Consider the following 19,652-nt stretch of genomic DNA (forward strand, 5'->3'; position numbering starts at 1 on the left):
ATCCTCCCACTGGTTGTCAGTGTTTGAAGTGAAGGGGCTGTGACATCACAGCATTGGACACACAATGGCCATGCTGTACTCACACTGCGTCACGGATGCCTGCTTACCCCAGTGGATGCCAGGCAATGCGAAGGCCCATGTGGGAGACCATGCTGACTGGTAGCAGTGTGTCACCATATTAGATTAGTGATATCCTGCCAGTGTGAGCATGCTTAAAGGATGTACATGTATCATGGATTAATCACAGTTGGGGGCTGTATGATAAAGTGTTATGTAATCATTACCACCACATCAGGTGTCTTAAACAGTTTCAGTTTGGTGTTAAAAAAGCAGCAATAAATTGCCTGTAATCTTTATTTGCATGAATAATTAACCCAAACTGACGCATGTGGAACATTTTTATTAATATATAAGGGATTCAAACCTGTGTCTAAGTGTCAAACTGCATCAGTGCCACATATGCACTGATACAAGTAACACTATAGCATTGTATGCACAGTGCTCATGTCTTAGTCTTGGTTTGTCAGTTAACCAATCAAATATTATCCTGAGTTTTATGCTTATGTTGGATCAGGAGCCAATGATGGAAGTTGGAGAAGTCTGTGTTAAACTGGAATGATGTAGTACAAAATAGTCAAATAGAGGACAGTTAATGGCTTTGGATTCAGCATTAAAAGCTACAAGAATTAATTGCGTGGACCTGGACAGTGGAACATGCTGTATAGTAAGCGGTGCTCTATGTGGTGAAAGCATAGAGCACATGTCCTTCTCTGGCTGGCATTCCTACCTTGCCGATTGAGTTTGGAGATGTAATCACCCCATTTGTCAGACTATAAATACACTGTGCAGCATTCCACCACTGTGTGTATGTGTGTGCACACACTAGTTTGTTTGTAGATGTTGTAGATGCATCTTGAAGGAGAAAACTATTGTTAATACTACTAGGACCTGCTTCAAAAGCTCCAGATGTTAGCAGTCAGCAGTGATAGAAGAAGTAGCCGGATCCTTTAAAAGTACCAGTACAACAATGTAAAAATACTCCATTACAAGTAAAAGTTCTGCATGAAAAAACCCTGCTTAAAACTAGTATTAACAGTGGAAAGTAGTTAAAGTATTGCAGTAAAAGTAGTGGTTTGGTCCCTCTGATATATTATTATATATGAATACTGAAGCATCAGTGTGTAAGTAACATGTTACTGTTATAGCAAGATTTAACTTCTTTATATACAGTTAGTTAAGTTCAGTGATTTCCAACCTAGGGACCGGGCCCCTTCAATGGGTCACCAGGTAAATCTGAGGGGTCATAAGATGATTCTTTGAAGTTCTGTTACTCAAATCTGTTTTCAGCTTTTGGACTTTTTCCTCTTATTTGGGATTTTTTTTGGTGAAATATTGGATCATTTGAACATTAATTGAAATGAATCCATGTTAGAACAGAAAAATCACTATTTAGTGGAGCTGTTAACAACTCATAGACATCTGAAATGTGACTCAGACTACACACTGCTTTTTGGAAGAAGTCAATAGACAAAAAGTTTGGAAACCACGGGTTTCATCTTTAACAATGTGTTGTACTATAAAGCCACTGCACACCCATATCCACAATAGCCATGTCATTTATAGTCTTATGTACATAAAAGAAAGCATCTAAATAGTATTAGACATTAATTTCAATCCAAATTTGAAATATTGTCAAAGTGTTTGCAACCTTTTCCTGATACTTGATTTGAATTGGGCATGGTTATGCTTGGGCATTTATTAAAAAGATTATGCAATAAAATCAGCGAACTAATCATGACTAACTATGCTGCGGTAAGCGTATTGTCCTATTGCCCCCAAAAACAGGTGTCAATCAAAATGTGATCTGCCAAACATATAGTATTGAGAAGTGGTTTATACAGCAAAATGAGCTGTTTTTTGAACTACGTTTTCTAATAGATAAGAATGTTTATTTTCACTCAGATTTTTGTAGATGCTTAACGAGACATTAAACTTTGGTACATGTAAGCATTTATGTTATTTCCAGCCAAATTTCCAGAGGCTTTAAAAGCTTGTTATATCCCTCTGTAAATGTAGTGGATTGGAAGTATAATTTATACTTTAAGTAAAGCACGATTACTTCTAAATTATAGTTATGTACAGTACTTGAGTAAATGTACTTAGTTACACTCCACCTCTGGCAGTCAGTAGTTGCTCCATCAATACACTTGTTGAGTGTTTTTTTTTTTGTAGGTCTGAGTGATTTTGCTGCTTTGGAGCTGCTTGTGTGGAGCCTTCCTAGAGTCCAAGTTATGGTACATGTGTGTGTGTGTGTGTGTGTGTGTGTGTGTGTGTGTGTGTGTGTGTGTGTGTGTGTGTGTGTGTGTGTGTGTGTGTGTGTGTGTGTGTGTGTGTGTGTGTGTCCATGTGTATTTCTGCATGGGTGTGTGTTTTTCATGTGGGCCATCCAATGGGCACAAAGCGGGCAGTGTGTGTGCCCCCTCGGGTGCTGAAATGTACACTTTGGACAACAGGCGGCTTCAGTCCTTCTCAATAGGAGCTGCCCTTCTTATTGTACCTCACGCACAATGAGCTTTTCTCTCTCTCTCTGTCTTTTTCTCTCTGTCTTTCTCTCTTTATGACCATATACAGACAGTGTTTCTGATGAGAGTTTGGAAGAATGTCCTGATGTCGCTGCTTTTCTGTGTCCCTCTCAACTACACATCACGAACAGCAAAGGCAGTAGAATAAAATAGAAACCTAGCCATCAGTAGGTTCCCACTACACCTTTTTTTTAAGTCTAGACAAGCTTAGTCATTCAAGTGATAAATTGCAGAAGGGGAAACTATCAGTCCTGGGACTCCCCACTGAGTGTGTGTGTGTGTGTGTGTATGTATGTGTGCATGTTTGTGTGCATGTTTGTGAGTGTGTATACGTGAAAGAAAACAGGAGGAGTTGTTATAAAGGGATGAAGGTGTTCCCCATCAACCTTCTGTTCACATGACCACTGAAGAACAACAAGACCACATGACTGCCACATGACCTCCCCATCATTACTGAGGAAGTAACTCTAAATTTCCCGTTTTCTGTGTGGGCAGAATTGGGCAGCCAGGGAGTATTAATACTAACTTCTTTCATCCCATTTCCCACTTTCAACCATAAGATTTGACTTGACACTACTTAATAGATGTAGTCAGACTGGCACATTTTGCAAATTTTGTTTGTCGATGGTGTTTGTTTTGCTTTTGTTACAGAATTTGTCTAGGATCCTGTTGTATCTGTCTTACCTCTTTAATTTATTCATGGTCAGCTGACCAAAAAACAGTGTATTTTGTTTCATAAAAGACAGAATATTTGGGCAAACCCTTTGTCTACTTTTTCTTTTATCAGATATGATCCGATATAAGCAAAGTTTCTTGAATGTGTACGTTGATAAATCTAAGAATTTGGCATAGTTTGCTGATTTAAACAGCATTTTGTAGACTAATTTGTTAAAACATGTTGTTCATATCTATACTGAGGCTAAGACACTAGCCTTATGACCTGTTGACAAATATTTATGTACAAGAAGGACATCAGTTTGACATTTTTTTGAACAGCCTGAGTGATTTATTGAAGAGGCAGTTATTTGAGGCCTCATGCAAACAGAGAGAGACACTGTGGCAGTGAATGCTCTAAGGCATATACACTTCATAAATAGAATAAGGAGTATGACAACCTGTTGTTGAACAACTTGTAGAGACTGCACTTGGATGCTTTTGGTTCAGTGGAAACACAGAGGGCCTGATTTACTAAGATCCCAAATAGTGGGTACTAAATTGCATGCACAGTGCAATAGATTGCGCGTTTTGTTTGCGTGCGTTTTGCGGGTGATCTACTAAGAGTAACTGTGTAAATGAAAACAGGTGCAACAGGGTGGAGACAGCAGTATTTAAATGAGGGTTTTGCGTGTCTGAATGGAGAGTTTGGACGAGCAGAAAGCTGCAAGCGCAAAATGAAATGTGATCAGGTTCTAGTGGAAGAGGTTAACAAATATATTGAGTTATAACAAAAACAAATATTACAAGAAAAACCAACATATGGGAGAATATTTGTACCAAGTCAATGCTGTTAGTAAAACCAAAAATATTCCACTCCAAAAATATTAACAGAGGTGGGAAAAATCCATCCTGTGCGTATTCTGTCATTGTGCCGGTTAATACCTGCCCTTCAAAGGTATTATTTATAGACGCAGTTAGCGTCAGAAAAATACCTTCAGGTTTGGTAAAACAATGCGTGTGCTAAATAACTTATTTGCATTTTCTCCTCCCTGTACTTTGCACACTGGGGTTAAAACGCCCCACATTGCATATTCATTATGGCAAATGTATTAAATGGACAGTGCGTATTATCTTGCACAGTTGACAGACGCAAACCTAAGTGCGCTGCGTTAGTTGATCAGCTTGCACAGTTTTTACACACGCAAACCTTTAGTAAATCAGGCCCAGAGTGCGTATTATTTTAAGATAGGAGTCCTGGGGTTGACAGGTAGCCATTATAGATTTAAAGATTTTTGAAATACTTTTTAAAATATGTATATTTGTTGACTTGTTATGTGGAAATCTGTTTCATCTTTGCATGTGCAAAGATACGTCCGGGATGTATTCAGCCTAACTTAGCTCAAAAATTGGAAGAAGGAGAAAACTAGGTCCAGCAAAGGTCTAACAACTTCAAACCTATCTTACTGTACATTGTACACTGTCTTGTGTATTTAATACATACAACACACACATAGACATAAACATTATAGTTGTAGGAGCAGTTATATTTCCTCAACATTGGGAGGTGCTTCTTGACCAACAACAGTTTGGTGTAGTATTTCACCAACACAACATCCCAAAAGTATTGGGCCTTAAATAGTTCTTAAAGATTCCATTTAGATTCCACAAATGTTTAATTAGTGCTTTTGTTATTTTTAATTACAGTGAACCTCAGTTGAGATTCTATTTCACTAATAAACCAACACAAAGAAAAGGAAGAGCACATTACCACTAAAACAGAGCTTAGTCAACATATAAAAAGAAAGTACATCACAACATTGCACACTTCCTCATCCCCTCTCACCACTCTTTCCTTATCAATAAAGCACACATGAACAATTACAAATTAAAGCGCCTTTTGTAAAAAAGAGAGTATATCAGTTGAGGTGGAAGTGTTTACTCTGCATTCATCTTGATAGCTACTCTTCTTGTTTAGGAATCACCTCAACTGCAGACCTCCGATAGAGAAGATAACTTTCGCAACAATCAGATTAAACTTCACTTTGAATTCTGTTAATTAACACAATCCCTTTGTGTTTTGTGTGTGTTTTCCTTTCATTCCAGCCTTTCTCTTGCTCACCTCTAATTTTTTTCTCCCTGCCTTTCTTCTCCAAAGCTTCCTCTACCTCTCGGGCTGGACTGCGGTGCATTGACGTCGGCTCGCCCTCCCCTGCCCCCTCGCCCCCCAGCAATGGCCTCACGCATCGGGCTGCGGATGCAGGTACTGTAACACAAATACCCTCCACAAGCATTATAGTGCATGCAAGCCTTTCATTAGGTAAGGACATCCTAGTCCAGTCTGTTTGTAGTGTTGTATACTCTGTGGATATTGGAGATGGGGATATTCTGGTCAGTGTCATTCATTTGACGGCATCTACATTCATCAACCACTGATAAATCTGCCCATGCTATTTTGGACTTTGGTATTTTGATATTTATACTTTACATACTTATAATACAGGGTGATTTAATAGATGAGTGAGTCATCAGTTGTGCTGTGCTAACAAACAGCCAGCTCTCATTGTCCACTCTTAAAAGAGCAGAGATGCAAAGAGAGGCCAAAGTGACGAGGGCTTCACAAATCAAAGTCCCTTCATAGGTCTAAATGTTATAATGAGAATTTCTATGATATGGGTGTGTGTGCGTGTGTGTGTGTGTGCGTGTCTGTTGGTCTACCCAGCTGATGCGAGACCAGCTGCAGCAGGAGGAGCAGCGCGAGCGGCAGCAGCAACAGCAACAGCAGCAGAATGCAGCCCTGCATTATATGCAGCAACGCATGGCTGGACCACCTGCGTCCACCCCAGCCATTAGCACCCCACAGCATTACCAAAGCATGCAGGTCCCTGTGGAGGTTCTTAAGGTCAGTGGTACTGCACCAAACGATTCTTTCCATTAATAAATCTGTTAATTATTGTATTATGGATGGCAGTACCGTCTGTTGGCTGTTAGGTCTACCATGTTTGTTCAAACTAGAATGTGTTTTGTATATTAGATGGAATTGCCTTGAACTTTGGCACACATGGTCACCAGTGGATAAACTCTAACAACTTTTGGTGACGTTTTCATCTTGTGCCACCGTCTCTAATACTGTGAAATGTCTCAACTATTCATCTACTTGATGGGCTGGCACACAATTTGTTTAGACAGTCATGGTTTCCAGAGGATGTATCCTGACTTTGATTATACACTAATACATTGATATTATGCACTGGTTTATCCTCATCAGCCATCAGTTAGTGCTAATTAGCTAATATTAGCATGCTAACACCCTAAATTAAGATGGTAAATATTATCAACATTACCACTACCTGCTTAACATCAGCATGTTAGCATACTGGCATTAGCATTTAGCTCAAAGCACATCTATGCCTCACAAAGCCACTGGTGTGGATATAGACAAGAAGACAAGAAGTCTTGTTTCCACATAAATTGATTCATGTGACATACTGAAAGTAGTGAAAAATAATAATCACAATGTCCCAGAGCCCAATGATGTCTGTAGATTGCAACAGCCCCACACCCCTAAATATTCAGTTTACAATTACATGAAACAATGTTCACTTTTAAGAAGCTGGAAACAGCATTGCATGTGTATGGACGCACTCTGTGATTTTGATCATGTGATTGAAAGGTGGAAGTATCAAGGCAGGATAAGAATAAGCATAAACAGGGATTTATGTTTTGGTCCATTGTTGTAGTCCCTGGTTATCTCTACACAATCTGAGTTTCTAGACGTGGAACCAAAATTTTATGTAGTTTATTCTCAATCACTCACTCCTGATCAAAATGCAAAAGCACTATACACATGTACTAAACATATGTCATTGAGTGGACTGGGAGAAGAGAAGGGAATTATTGTGGGGGTTCAAAAGGACATGGGTCTGTACTACCATTAATCCACTCACATGTTGCTGGGAAGGGGACAGGACAGAAGGGAGCAGTGGAGGTGGTTAGAACTTAAGTTAGCATTGTGGCCTCTTTCACAGCGCTGCTTGTCAAGGAAAAATCAGGGGCAGATATGAAAAGGGCAGAGAGAGAAAAATGCAGTGGAGCAGCAAACAGGTAGGGAGACTGAAGGGGGAGATACCGGGCAGATAAGAGAAGTTTGACATGTTTGGCGATAGGACAGACAGGAGCGATGTAGATAGTCTGAGTCAGACAGAGACAGATAAAGCTGAAGTGACATTTTGCCCGATTCCAAAGATGCCTGTGTGTGTCCTTATCTTTGATGGAGTGTGTTTGTGTGTATATAGGTTTGTGCAATGCTCCTTTATGTATGTGCTTACACGCACACTCGTATTTTATGGTATTTTGAACTGTAAACCTGTCCAGTGTGTATGTGTATGCACTGGTAACTGTATGGGGCAATTTGCTGTATTGACAGTTTATTCAGTGTGAATGAATGTGTGTGTAGGTGGGTAGAGTGGTGATTATGAAATCTCAGTTTTTGTCAGAGTTGTCAGTGTTATTTTTGCTTTCATGTTGAAGATACGATGAACTGCATCACGTCCATCGAATCTGTCATACCTCCCACACTGTTTCTTTGGATTGAATAGGGGCTGTGGCTTGTCAACTGTCAAGACCTGCTGTAAAAACATATCCTATTCATACAAAGAGGAAGTAGAAGTATCAATTCACTTAAAGTTTCTAGTGAATTTGATATAAAACTGTTGCTGGTTTTAAAACAGATGGAGTTGGAGGGCTGAGGAGTTTACTATTTAACAGAGAGCTTGCCTGCACATACTCCATGTGTTATGGGTTATATGTTCAAATGTCAGTGTTAAAACATGCTGAGCTAAGAAGCAAATACAACACACTAAACATGTATGTATTATTTGAAATGTAATTGTAATAATAACTTCCTGTGTTTAGGGATCGGGTTTGATAATGTGGAACATTTTTCAAGCAATGGCAATACTACTATAGATAAATTACAGACATATAGTTTCTTTTATTTGTATACACATAAATGAGGCCTCCCTTCAAGTTAGTTAATATGTAAACAAGGGTATAATCTTACATTAAAATCAGATTTTTGAACAAATTTAATGCAAGAGAAAAAATATTTAAATGTTACTGAAAAGAAAAATTGTCATATTGTAGCCACTGTATTGTTGTATTGACAGTCTTATAGATTAAAGGATGGGCTCACGATTTTTCAAGTCTGTCTTAAAACAATAGCCAGGTACCCATATGAACAATGAAATAGGTTTTTCTTGCCATAATCATTTCTCCTGTTCATATTGACCATTTGAAGATCCCCCCAAAATCCACGAGTCTGCTTATGTGTATAAATGTATTTAAAAGTTTATTTGAAGCTAATATAATTGTGGATTTTGGTCCCATCACTCACACTCGAAGGGGATCTTTTAATAGCCAGTATAAACAGGAGGAATGATTACAGTGAGAAAAACCTCATATGGATGCCTGACTGTTGTCCTGTACAGTCAAGATTTTTGGTTTTGGTCCTTATGTCATCTAAGTTTTTTGCAACACGTTTAAGTTGTAATGTATGCTATTTTCAATCAAATTAGTTTTTGCCCCTTGTAGCCATATACATTTTTATTTTCACATCCAACCTCAATGAAAAAACAAACATTACTCACATAACCTTTTCAGCTCTCAGAAACATCAATAACTTTAGGTCTACTATATATCCCTGTTATTAGAGCTTTTAATCAAGTTTGAGCTGCTCTCAGTCCTTTTGGTGGTGGACTTATGTTTTGTTTTGTTTTGTTTTGTTTTTACATTTAAATCAAAGATTGTGTCTTTAAGCAACACCAATAACCACTAAGAACCTGTATGATCTTGTTAATCATTCCTAGATGTAAGGAAGCATAATAGAATACATTTTGATAACACCCTTTCAATGTCCATTTCTACAGGTACAGACCCACCTTGAGAATCCTACAGACTACCACATCCGTCAGTCTCGGAGGCAACAAGTAAAAGAATACCTGTCCACCACCTGTGCCACCAAACAGGTATCTGTCTGTCTGCTTTAACTAATGCTGGATATCTGTTTATGTCTCCAACTATCCACATGCAGTCCTATTGCAGTATATTAATTAATGTCATTACTCTGTCAGCCATTAATGTCATCTCAGGGTGTCTGTTAGATGGTGTTCATTCTCTCTTCCTCTCTCTGTTCATAGACAGTCTGTGCAGTAACAGGACCGATGCCACCCTCTCCTCCCACAACCATGGGACCCACAGGGGGCTCAGTGCCTGCCCCCCCTCCCCTCCACTCACCACACATGCGCACCGAGCAGCTCATGTCTGGTAACAGCGCCCCCAACAGCCCCATGGCCATGCTCAACATCGGCTCCAGCCACGAGAATGAGGTAGGCGTCTGAAAGTGTGGGCAGACAGTACCATAAACATAAACCCACAAACATTAATTCCTGCTCATGTTAAACAGTACTAGAACCAGGTTGAAAATACATTCCTGTAATATGATTTAATTACACACTTGTATAAAATTATGAGGATTGAACATTAGCCTGAAAGTGATATTATCTCCACATTTTATGAAAGCGGCATAATGATTTAATTGGTTTTTCATAGGCTAGGGCAGCATTTTTTTTTTTTTTTGTATGCATTTGTGCATACAGGAGGTGCATGGATGAATGTGTTGACTAACTGGCAATAACTCAGGCTGGCTATGATTGGAGTTTAAATGCTCGATTATGGCCTTGCAACAGTAATTACAGCTTAACAAGTGACAGGGAAACAGCAAAATGCAAAGCCCTTTGAACCTGGCAGACTTTGACCAACTCTCCTCCTCCTCCTCCTCCTCCTCACACTCACGACCTCTCTTCTTTCAGTCTGACTGAGAGAAAATAGTCTTACCAGTTAGCCTTCATGACACAGAAGTCACCTCTTAAGTCCTCTCTTGAGTGAGACATGCACCTGCAGGCGAGTTCACCTGGAGGCCTGCATGTCATCAGGTTTCAGGTGATGATAAATGTACAAGTTGTGACTGTTTTCAGTGTAGTGTATTCAAATGTAGTTTAGGTGCAGTCTTTATCTAAGAGTTAGAGATTATAGGTCATTAATATACAATATGATCACATAAGTAACAGTCTTTCCCTGCATCTTTCAGATGGAGGAGGTCATTGATGACATCATCAGCATGCAGTCCAATTATGATGATATTCAGGCATACATAGACCCTATCCAGATGCCAAACACAGTAAGTAGAGCCACCAAAGTGTGATTTCAAGAACCCTTTATTTGTAACTGTCTTTTATATGACTTGTGTACTTTGCATCCAGCTGACTCCTTTTATATGTTCTGTTGTTAAATGTTCTGTTTTAGTTATATTGTTACCAAGGATTTTCTACATGTTTCAGGATTGGTGGAAACTTTATATTTTCCTTAAAACAAAAGCAACATATAGTACTCTGCTAAAAACATGCAAATATCTTTTATGAAATAATATTGTAATAGCATGAGAGGACTTTAGTGTACAGTGCAATTCCATTTTATGAATGACATGTTGTATTGGTTGAGTTATATGAATTATGCTACGCTTTATTTTGTTAAAGAACATTCTTCGGATTGGTAAACTGGTATCAGCTTACACACTGCAACTATTTGTACTTGCTTTAAAGAAAATTATATTTTGAAGACAAAATAACTCATGATAATATAATTGATTCAGGAACACGTTATTTTCACAAATCACAGTGCAGGCTTTGTATACATGTAGCTACACTTTGGTCACATACCTTGTAAAGCATTACCACACTAGATTTTCCAAATGTTGGATTCATTGAATGTTTAATTATTTATTTTTATTCTACTTGAGGTCTTATTTTTGACTTAGTCTGCCCTAAATGAGTCAAAGTTTTGGTCATGCCGAGTCATCAGTGCTTTGGCTTTTCAGAAGTTCCTTTAATCATTGCTCCTGCATCTGTTTAATGTGTGTTACTCCCCTCATTTATGTTCAACGTCCTTAGTTTTTATTTTATATTATTATATTTTTATATTAAAGGATGGTGGTGTTGTTACGACAGTAGTTAGTCTTGCTAACAATGAGTTTAGCAAATGGCTAATGTTAAAGGACAACATGTGTTCTTCTGCACTCAAGCTGCTTTTTCAGTTTTCTGATTTCAATCTTTCCTTCAACTGCAGAATTAGGAAGAAATCTGTTACGTCTTTTTGCACATAAAGACACAAATTCATACACACGTGCAAAAGTGCATTAATGAGTTAAACACTAAACATTCCATCCCATAACCATATTGGACAAAGTTAAAACTGTAGGGAAGACATGTCAGATGAGGACTGTACAGTGCTTTGTGTTTGAGGGAGCAAACTCAGAAAATTAACAATTAAACTGCCAGCAGTTAGAGTTCAACTTGTTTACAAGACATTCAGAGAGAGGGAGGAGGAGGAGGAGGGGGGTGAATAGTAAAAGATGGGAGGAGGGAAGAGGGATGAGGGCAATTTGTGCAAGGGAAAACAGGCTGAAAGTCCAGTTAGGGGAAAGTTCACTCTTGTTTGGTGGGGAGCAGAGGAAGAAGAAAGACAGGATCAGTGCTGCCGAGGTCAGTCTACCGGTACACGGGTGGCATTGCCAGAAAGAGCGTATGCTGCTTGTGTCTGAGAGCGAGGAAGAAAGAGCTATTAGGAAAGGAGTAAAGGATGAAGGAGATGAATAAGACGTATGCCATTGTGGAAGTTATTGAAGGAGAACAGATTCAGCTGGTAAGAAACTGATAAAATGCTGATTTTAAGACTGTTTAATGTCAACTTTGGTTGGTGTTGTGAGAGTTAGTTGGCACTTTGTTCTCAGGGTTAACCACAATTTGGACAGATGCAGCGGCATGTCTAACTCCTAGCCTCGGGTCTCTGATTATATGATGAGGCACAGGATGGTGGGTGGGGGAGGTTTTTAAATGTTGTGTTTTGTTGTGTGGATGGGTTGAATGTAGCACTGGAATCAGGATTGTATAGCAGAGTATCATGTTTGGGTCTACCATGCAATTAGAGTATGATTATTAATAGGTCTTGACCACTGCAGGCTCTGACACATTGTTTGACATCTGTCTAACTAACTGTGTGTGTGTCTGTTTGAGAGAGGGAGAGTGAAACCCAAACAGCCTCTTGTAGCTTCATCTGATAGTATGTCCTCTGTGGTTGATCGGTTTAATCAGGATGAATTTGTCTACATATATCTGTGTGTACATTTAATTCAACATAACACTGATTATGTGCTGGAACAACCGTGCAAATAACCAGTGAGCGTGAAGCCAGTACAAGAACTGAACTGGAGGCAAGAAAGAAACTTTAGCTCGATTTGAACGATAGAGCTGCTTTAAGAACATTAATGATGCAGTGTAAAATTTGTTATGGAGAAAATTGAAGTGTTTTGTACACTGGAAACAAAAATCTCAGCCTCATTCCCAACAGACAGACCAGAGCGTAAAACTCACCTGCTAATCCTGATGGGGATTAAAGTGGCAAACTCCATGGAATTCTTGGAATCTCAAAGTTTAGTAAGAGCCGGGAACACCACTGAATACCAGGCACAAGTGAACAGATTGACTCTTGAAATTGTGTGTGTGTGTGTGTGTGTGTGTGTGTGTGTGTGTGTGTGTGTGTGTGTGTGTGTGTGTGTGTGTGTGTGTGTGTGTGTGTGTGTGTGTGTGTGTGTGTGTGTGTGTGTGTGTGTGCGTGGATGGTTATACTGAGCCATATTGAGTACCAGTCACGTGTGCTCATTCATTTAAGTTAGTTCGAATGGGGCATGGAGGTGGGGGCGCCCGGCCAGGACATATGTAGTCAGAGCAAAGGCATGAAGGAAGTTGGGAATTAGAGTTAATATCAAAGTGTGTGTTTTCAGTTTGTTTTTTAATCAGGAGCAAACCTGAAACAACCATAATGTGGTATGACGTTATATCATTGGACTCTGCCATTAATGTTGATGTACAGTTTTGTTTTCAAAATTAGAGCAGTTAGTGAGTCAGATTTCTCAAAATATAACAGAGAATGCCGGCTGAAAAGATAACAGTTTCCATCATCGTCCAGTGTGTTGACGGGTTAGATGAGATATTTTAAAAATGTTCTTGCTTAAACAACTAAACATACAATTAATGTGCAGTTTGACATACAATAGTGTGTATAAATATTGGTAAAGACGTCTTCTGGTTGTTGTGATCATTTTCATAACCCATAACAAAATAATATCCTTCTTACCAGTGAAGATTTATACATTATCTTTACACTTTTAGATCTTTTGTCAGATTATTAACAGAGCATATAATTTACATACAGGAGTGTATTTATGTGTGTGAATGTGTTTGATCTCACAACTCACAGTAGCCAGCAGATAAGGTATCTCTACCTTTTGAGTTCTTTATCTTTCAGGCCTCATTAGCAGTGTCACATTTGCCCTCGCCTCAGGGAGCAAGACACGAATGGTAACAAGGCATCAAAAGTCCGTCAGACTCATTAAAACATACAATTAAAAGGAAATTAGGTCTTTTTAGAAGCTCCTACAAAACTACATCACAGCTGTTACACAATGTCTAAAGTGCAAAAGTGAGCAGGACCACTCTACAATTGTACAGGAGCTGCAGAGGAGAGAATCAAGACATAAAGAGAGATAAGATGCTGCAGATATGATGATAGTCAATCATTACTGTGTGTTTGGCAGGGTGTTCTCAGGTGTGATATTATGGCATTATCTCCTGCTATCTGCTCTTTACAGCACACTAAACACGAACACTGACTTTATAAACATACTAACTAGGAGGTATGCAGCTGTAAATGAGTTGTTAAAGAAGAGTCGTTGGAAAAATAATTTGGATTTGCACCGGTTTGACCTAAGTCTGAACTAAGTTTGAACTAGTTCTACTTGCAATTTGTATTACTTTTTAAATTTCATTTGAACACTGTAGTCTTCTCATATTATAGTTAAATTAAAAGTATAACTTTTTCTGTTCTTTGATATTATGTTAAATTTAGGACTTTGAAGGAGGCATTGATGCCATTCTGTTGACTATATTCTTGCATGGTTGTCACTGTGTTTTGTGGAAGTACTAGTTGGCTTATTGACTATTTGTACTTTTGCTAGTTTAAGTTAAACCTGTGTTTCTCTCACATCCTTGGTTAAACCTTTCAGTCTGTTCATGGAGCACAAAGCATTCATTTGGCCTCGTCAGATGAGTCATTACTTAGCTAACGCAGGAAGCTACTCCTCTGTTTGTATCAATGAGATCTATAAACTGCAGTTGTCTCAAGCTGACTATTGATTTATTTTAATTGATTAAAATACATTGTATGTGTAGATTGCTGGTTTTCTAAATGTGTGTACATAATGTGTGCATGTGTGTGTGTGTGTGTGTGTGTGTGTGTGTGTGTGTGTGTGTGTGTGTGTGTGTGTGTGTGTGTGTGTGTGTGTGTGTGTGTGTGTGTGTGTGTGTGTGTGTGTGTGTGTGTGTGTGTGTGTGTCCTCTTCAGCTCCCTCTGTCCAGCAGTCACCTGGATGTGTATACAGGTCCTGGGATGAAGGGGCCAGCCATTGCTATGACCAGTAACTCCTGTCCTGCCAACTTGACCATCAAACGAGAGCTGTCAGGTGCGAAAGTGCATGTCTTTGTACATTATAGTCGCAAAGAGACTAATTCAGAGCTTTTAAGAAGTTAAGTTACACAGAACACTGTATAAGGTCCTTGTGCTCATGTTATTTAGTGTGTTGATTGATTATAAAACATTGCACTCCATTATATTATTGATGTCTTTTAAGTTGGTTTATTTTTCATTTGTTAACAATACTGAAACAATGTTTCTGTAGAGATGTGGCTCATTTTCAGCCATTAGTTAATCACTTTTTGTCATTGCAAACATGCAGAAGCCCGTGCGCTGGCCAAGGAGAGACAAAAGAAAGATAACCACAATCTGAGTAAGTCCTTCTCTCAGCAAGTTATTTCTCTAAATGATCTGCTCCCTTTTCAATTTTCTTCAATCATAGTGTTCATGCCCTTAGTTCATATGTATGCACAGGACATGCACACATGCACTATGCACACACACACACACACACACACACACACACACACACACACCATAATCTGTCTCTTGCAAAAACAGTTTTATACAGCTTTGCGCTGATTTAGCTGACATAGTGCAACTGCTGGGTGGATGGTTAACCTGCACATTTCTGCTGTTTTGGCACTTAAGTGTAATTGCCTGTGACAGTGTGTGAGTGTTTGTCCCTTTCTGCCCTCTGTATAAATACTTTCATGCCTTTGATTCCTCTCTATTAATGTCTTCATCATCTCTTCATCATGTCTTTTCCTATTTTAACTGCCCTTTGGCTTCCCTTCTTCTCATCTTCAACAGTTGAAAGAAGGAGGAGATTCAACATCAATGATCGTATTAAAGAGCTGGGCACCATGATCCCTAAAACCAATGACCTGTGAGTAACTTCTGGGTTTCAGTGTAGATAACATTGTTTAATACAATTACTGCCAGTTACTTATGTATGAATTTGTCTTTCTGTACATACTGTGTGGTTAGTGATGTGCGCTGGAATAAAGGTACCATACTGAGAGCGTCTGTAGAGTACATCAAACGCATGCAGAAGGATGTACAGAGGACCAGGGAGGTGGAAAATAACTTCAAAAGGATGGAAATGGCCAACAAACAGTTGTTGCTACGTATCCAGGTAACACACCAACATAAACATTTAGAGAAACACAACCACAGCAAATCCACTGATACTCACGATGTTGCTGGTCACTCACTGTCTACAGGAGTTGGAGATGCAGGCTCAAATGCATGGCCTACCTAGCAACTCTCCCTCTGGCCTGAATACGAATGACATCATGTCTCCCTATATAAAACAAGAGACCAACCCAGAGGAGAACCTTTCTCACCATCAACAAGCCCACCACCAGCCCCAGCACCTACCCCAGAACCAGGCTCAGCAACACCACTTCCTTCCACAGACCCACCTCCACCAACAGGGCCAGATTCAGCCTCAGTCCAGGCACTTGCCACCGCTCCCCCAGCAACTCCATCCCCAGCCACCCATCCAGTTCCCAGCTGTTGGCAGCTCCCAGCCCTTTGACTTTGCCCAGTCGCTGGACTTGTGTGATGGGATGCAAGGTTTCTCTGATGGCATGTCTGGGCTGGGCGACCTGGCCGGACTGGACGTCCACGGGAGGAGAGGCGAGCTGGGCTTCCTGATGATGGACGAGCCCTTGTCCCCTATCGGTGGAGACCCGCTGCTCTCTGCCATGTCCCCTGAAGCGTCGATCGACTCTAGCCGCAGATCCAGCTTCAGCTTGGACGATGCAGACATACTCTAAACACATACGCATACATACACGCACTCTCACAAACAAAGACACACACAAGCACACGCAGAATTTTCAGAGAGATGTCAGCCTAACAAGTCGCGGTACATAGGCACATACTCCAACACATTTACAGCACATACATCACAATACAAAAGAATAAGACATGACACGCCCACAACATGCAGCACATACTGAATACATCACACAACTTGATACACTGATGGCACTCATTTGTTGTACAATTACCCCTCCATAACTGCAAGAGCAAAAAAAAAAAAAAGGTACAAGCACACGCGCGCACACACACGAACACATACACACAGCAGGATGTGGGATAAACTGAGAAGCTTGAAACTTTTCCCTTCACACTGAGCATTTACAAGGGGTGAAGCAACACTGCCAGGTCAGGAATTATATAGCACACTTGGCCTCGTTTCCATAAAGGTGGCTGTGAATCATAATCAAGGGGGACAAAACCAGCAGTTAATTAGATTGAAGTTATCAGATACAAGGACAACCGAGCGCATTGTCTCACTTGATAGAGGACAAGTTATTTTCCCCTTACATCAACCTCTTTTAGTTACCATAAACGATTGAATGAACGATAGTGAATATAATGGAAATAGCTTTATGGTCCTGCATACATAATTAAGCTTAAGGCAGATGCAGTCCAGTCTCATTGTTCTGTTACTCAATCTGCTATTCCACAGTTGGCCTTAGCCTCAAGCACAAGCATTTAAAAAGTCACTGGGTGGACAATGCAGGAATCAGATAATCCAGCCCTCTTCATTTTCTGCAACTGTAATTGTCGTCTTCTCATTAACATGTATGCCCTCCCACTGCTGTGCCCCATTTTCTACACCTTTTAACACTTTGACACTGTGAGGACCTTTACCCAAAGCAGACGCAGTGACTGTGAGTGTGTCAACTCTAGAGTAGAGAAAGCCATTTGATAGTGTCCACAAACAACAACAAAAAAAACCCACAGTGTCATCCAAATCTGTGAGGTGTCAAAATACTCAGGTACTGTAACAGAAAGTAGAAACAGATGTTAACCCAAACCCATAAACCTTTTCAACTTGTCTCCTCATTTTTGCAGCTGCTGCTCTTCAAAGGTTTTTAAAGGTTAGAGGTCATGACCAGAGTTTCGAGTTAAAATAAACTTCAAATATGCCTGTAAATGCTTCTGTAGAAATTATACCTTTGTTAGCGCAGGAGAGTTTAATTTTTATCTCACTAAGTGACTTTGTAGAGGACAGCTTATACCAGAGGCCAGGGTGAAGAAAAGATAGAGGGACTAGAGAGGGAGTGACAAAGATAGTTTGTCTCAGCTGACTGAGGTGGTAGTGTAATCCTCACTGTCAAACACAGCATTAGCACACCCTTGCATGCATTCACGCTCACTTTCTGTTCACAAACGGGCATCCATTAAACACGCAGACGCTCACATACTGTATGCATGATCGCACTCTCTCTCACACACACACACACACCCACACATACTGTACATTGCAGTGTGCCTTGAGGCTGTTTTCAAATCATGAATTTATCGAGTCTCCTGTACTTCAGCCTCTCCCCTGTTGAGTCGGGTGAAGCTGCAAGGTACAGAGGTGAAGCTCAGGTCTGTTGTTCACACTGCCACCTAAAGGGAATCTGTTGTCCTATTGGCTAACTGACATCCGTTTGTCATCACTTTCACGGTTAAAGCAGGCTGACGTGGACCTGAGTTGTATCTCTGCTGTGGTAGACATGAGGCTTGGCTTTGATTTGATATAGCTTATGATCAGTACTGGTAAAGGTAGAAAAAAAAAACGTTGATTTTTTTTGATTAAAAGAAGTGTTTGTTTTCATTATTATAGTTTGTTGTTTATTTTAACTCCCAAAGCACTGGAAACTATGTTATTGTTTTGACTTTGTACATGGAAGAATTATGGAATAAGATTTATTTAGATGTTTTATGCCACTAAGCCACTTAAATGTATTTTGTTTGTATTTTTTGTTTTAGCTCTATTTCAGTTTTATTCCAAAACTACCCTTTCTTCTCAGAGCCAATTTCAGTAAGTACACTGTAAAGGCATTAAGCCACCAAAGTGTTACTGGGGAAGGAGCGGGGAGCCATTTATGAACTTCCAGATTTCAACTGACTTTAGAGAGATGAAGAGATTATGTACATTTATGATGCCATTTTTATATAATTGGGGTTTTATTGTTCTCTCTGTTGTGAAATTTGGAGCCAGACATAGATGAAAGGTGATTATTTGATTTGATTCAATTCAGATTACTCATTTTATGAATGTAAGGTTTACCAGCGATTCTGGTCAGACTGAAGCAGGTTGGCGTTTTTTTTGTTTTGTGCCATGCCTTTTTTCTTCCCGACTTTGGGTTTCCATGGAGACTGGAAGACGACTGACTTCACATAAACTCTGAGCCGAGGAGTTGTGGTTGCCATGGTGTCATATCATTGACTCTGCTTTTGTCTCTGTCTGTCTGCCAGAGTTGTGCCTTTTCAACCACTGTTTGTTGTTGTCACCCAGCCAACACTCCAAAGACCTGCTCAGGCCTCCTCTTCTCTTCCACTAGAGGGAGCTCTGCAGAGCAAACTACACAGGGAAAAGTGGTTCTGATTTTACTGAAGATATAAAATGTTTTCCCAGAATCCATTCAGTGGCTTCAAGTGTTTTTTAAAAATTAATATGACTTATGGGTGTCCGTATGCGTGACATGAAGAAACAGAAAATGAACCTATGTACCATATCTATGAATATGGTATTTGGCTAATGATATCAATAAGTTAAAAAGAGAAAATGTTTTTCTTTGTGTCTGTAGAAGTTGTTAAAGCAGACAGAAAGACAGAAATTACAATAAAAGCTTTAACAATAACAAATCCAAAAAAAAATCAGACTGCACTTCACAAAATACAGTTAAAAGATATACATTTGGTCATGTAATGCTTAGATAGATAACATTTATGAATAATAAACAAAATCTTATTTATAATTAAATATTTATGTGTTAATATCCATATACTTTTATAGACATATAAAAGAGATCTAATGGC

The 19,652-nt window shown here is 39.5% G+C and overlaps 1 protein-coding gene across 6 annotated transcripts in view; it reads left to right on the forward strand.

The window, feature by feature from the left end:
• The window catches only part of tfeb (transcription factor EB), a 35,869-nt gene extending 16,615 nt beyond the window's left edge, over nucleotides 1–19,254 (forward strand). For 5 of the 6 annotated variants that reach the window (XM_062444001.1, XM_062443976.1, XM_062443984.1 and 2 more), the window contains 10 exons: nucleotides 5,395–5,499; nucleotides 5,959–6,138; nucleotides 9,164–9,262; nucleotides 9,434–9,622; nucleotides 10,384–10,473; nucleotides 14,751–14,868; nucleotides 15,142–15,192; nucleotides 15,633–15,708; nucleotides 15,801–15,957; nucleotides 16,046–19,254. In XM_062444001.1, coding sequence (XP_062299985.1) covers nucleotides 5,470–5,499; nucleotides 5,959–6,138; nucleotides 9,164–9,262; nucleotides 9,434–9,622; nucleotides 10,384–10,473; nucleotides 14,751–14,868; nucleotides 15,142–15,192; nucleotides 15,633–15,708; nucleotides 15,801–15,957; nucleotides 16,046–16,603 — 1,548 coding nt within the window. In that variant the 5' untranslated portion in view covers nucleotides 5,395–5,469 and the 3' untranslated portion in view covers nucleotides 16,604–19,254. The remainder of the gene's footprint in view (nucleotides 1–5,394; nucleotides 5,500–5,958; nucleotides 6,139–9,163; nucleotides 9,263–9,433; nucleotides 9,623–10,383; nucleotides 10,474–14,750; nucleotides 14,869–15,141; nucleotides 15,193–15,632; nucleotides 15,709–15,800; nucleotides 15,958–16,045) is intronic. The other variant, XM_062444017.1, reaches the window with a different exon arrangement.
• The last annotated feature ends 398 nt before the right edge of the window (nucleotides 19,255–19,652 follow it).

Source organism: Scomber scombrus, chromosome 3 (genome assembly GCF_963691925.1).
Source record: "Scomber scombrus chromosome 3, fScoSco1.1, whole genome shotgun sequence".
In the NCBI taxonomy this organism is placed as follows: Eukaryota; Metazoa; Chordata; class Actinopteri; order Scombriformes; family Scombridae; genus Scomber; species Scomber scombrus.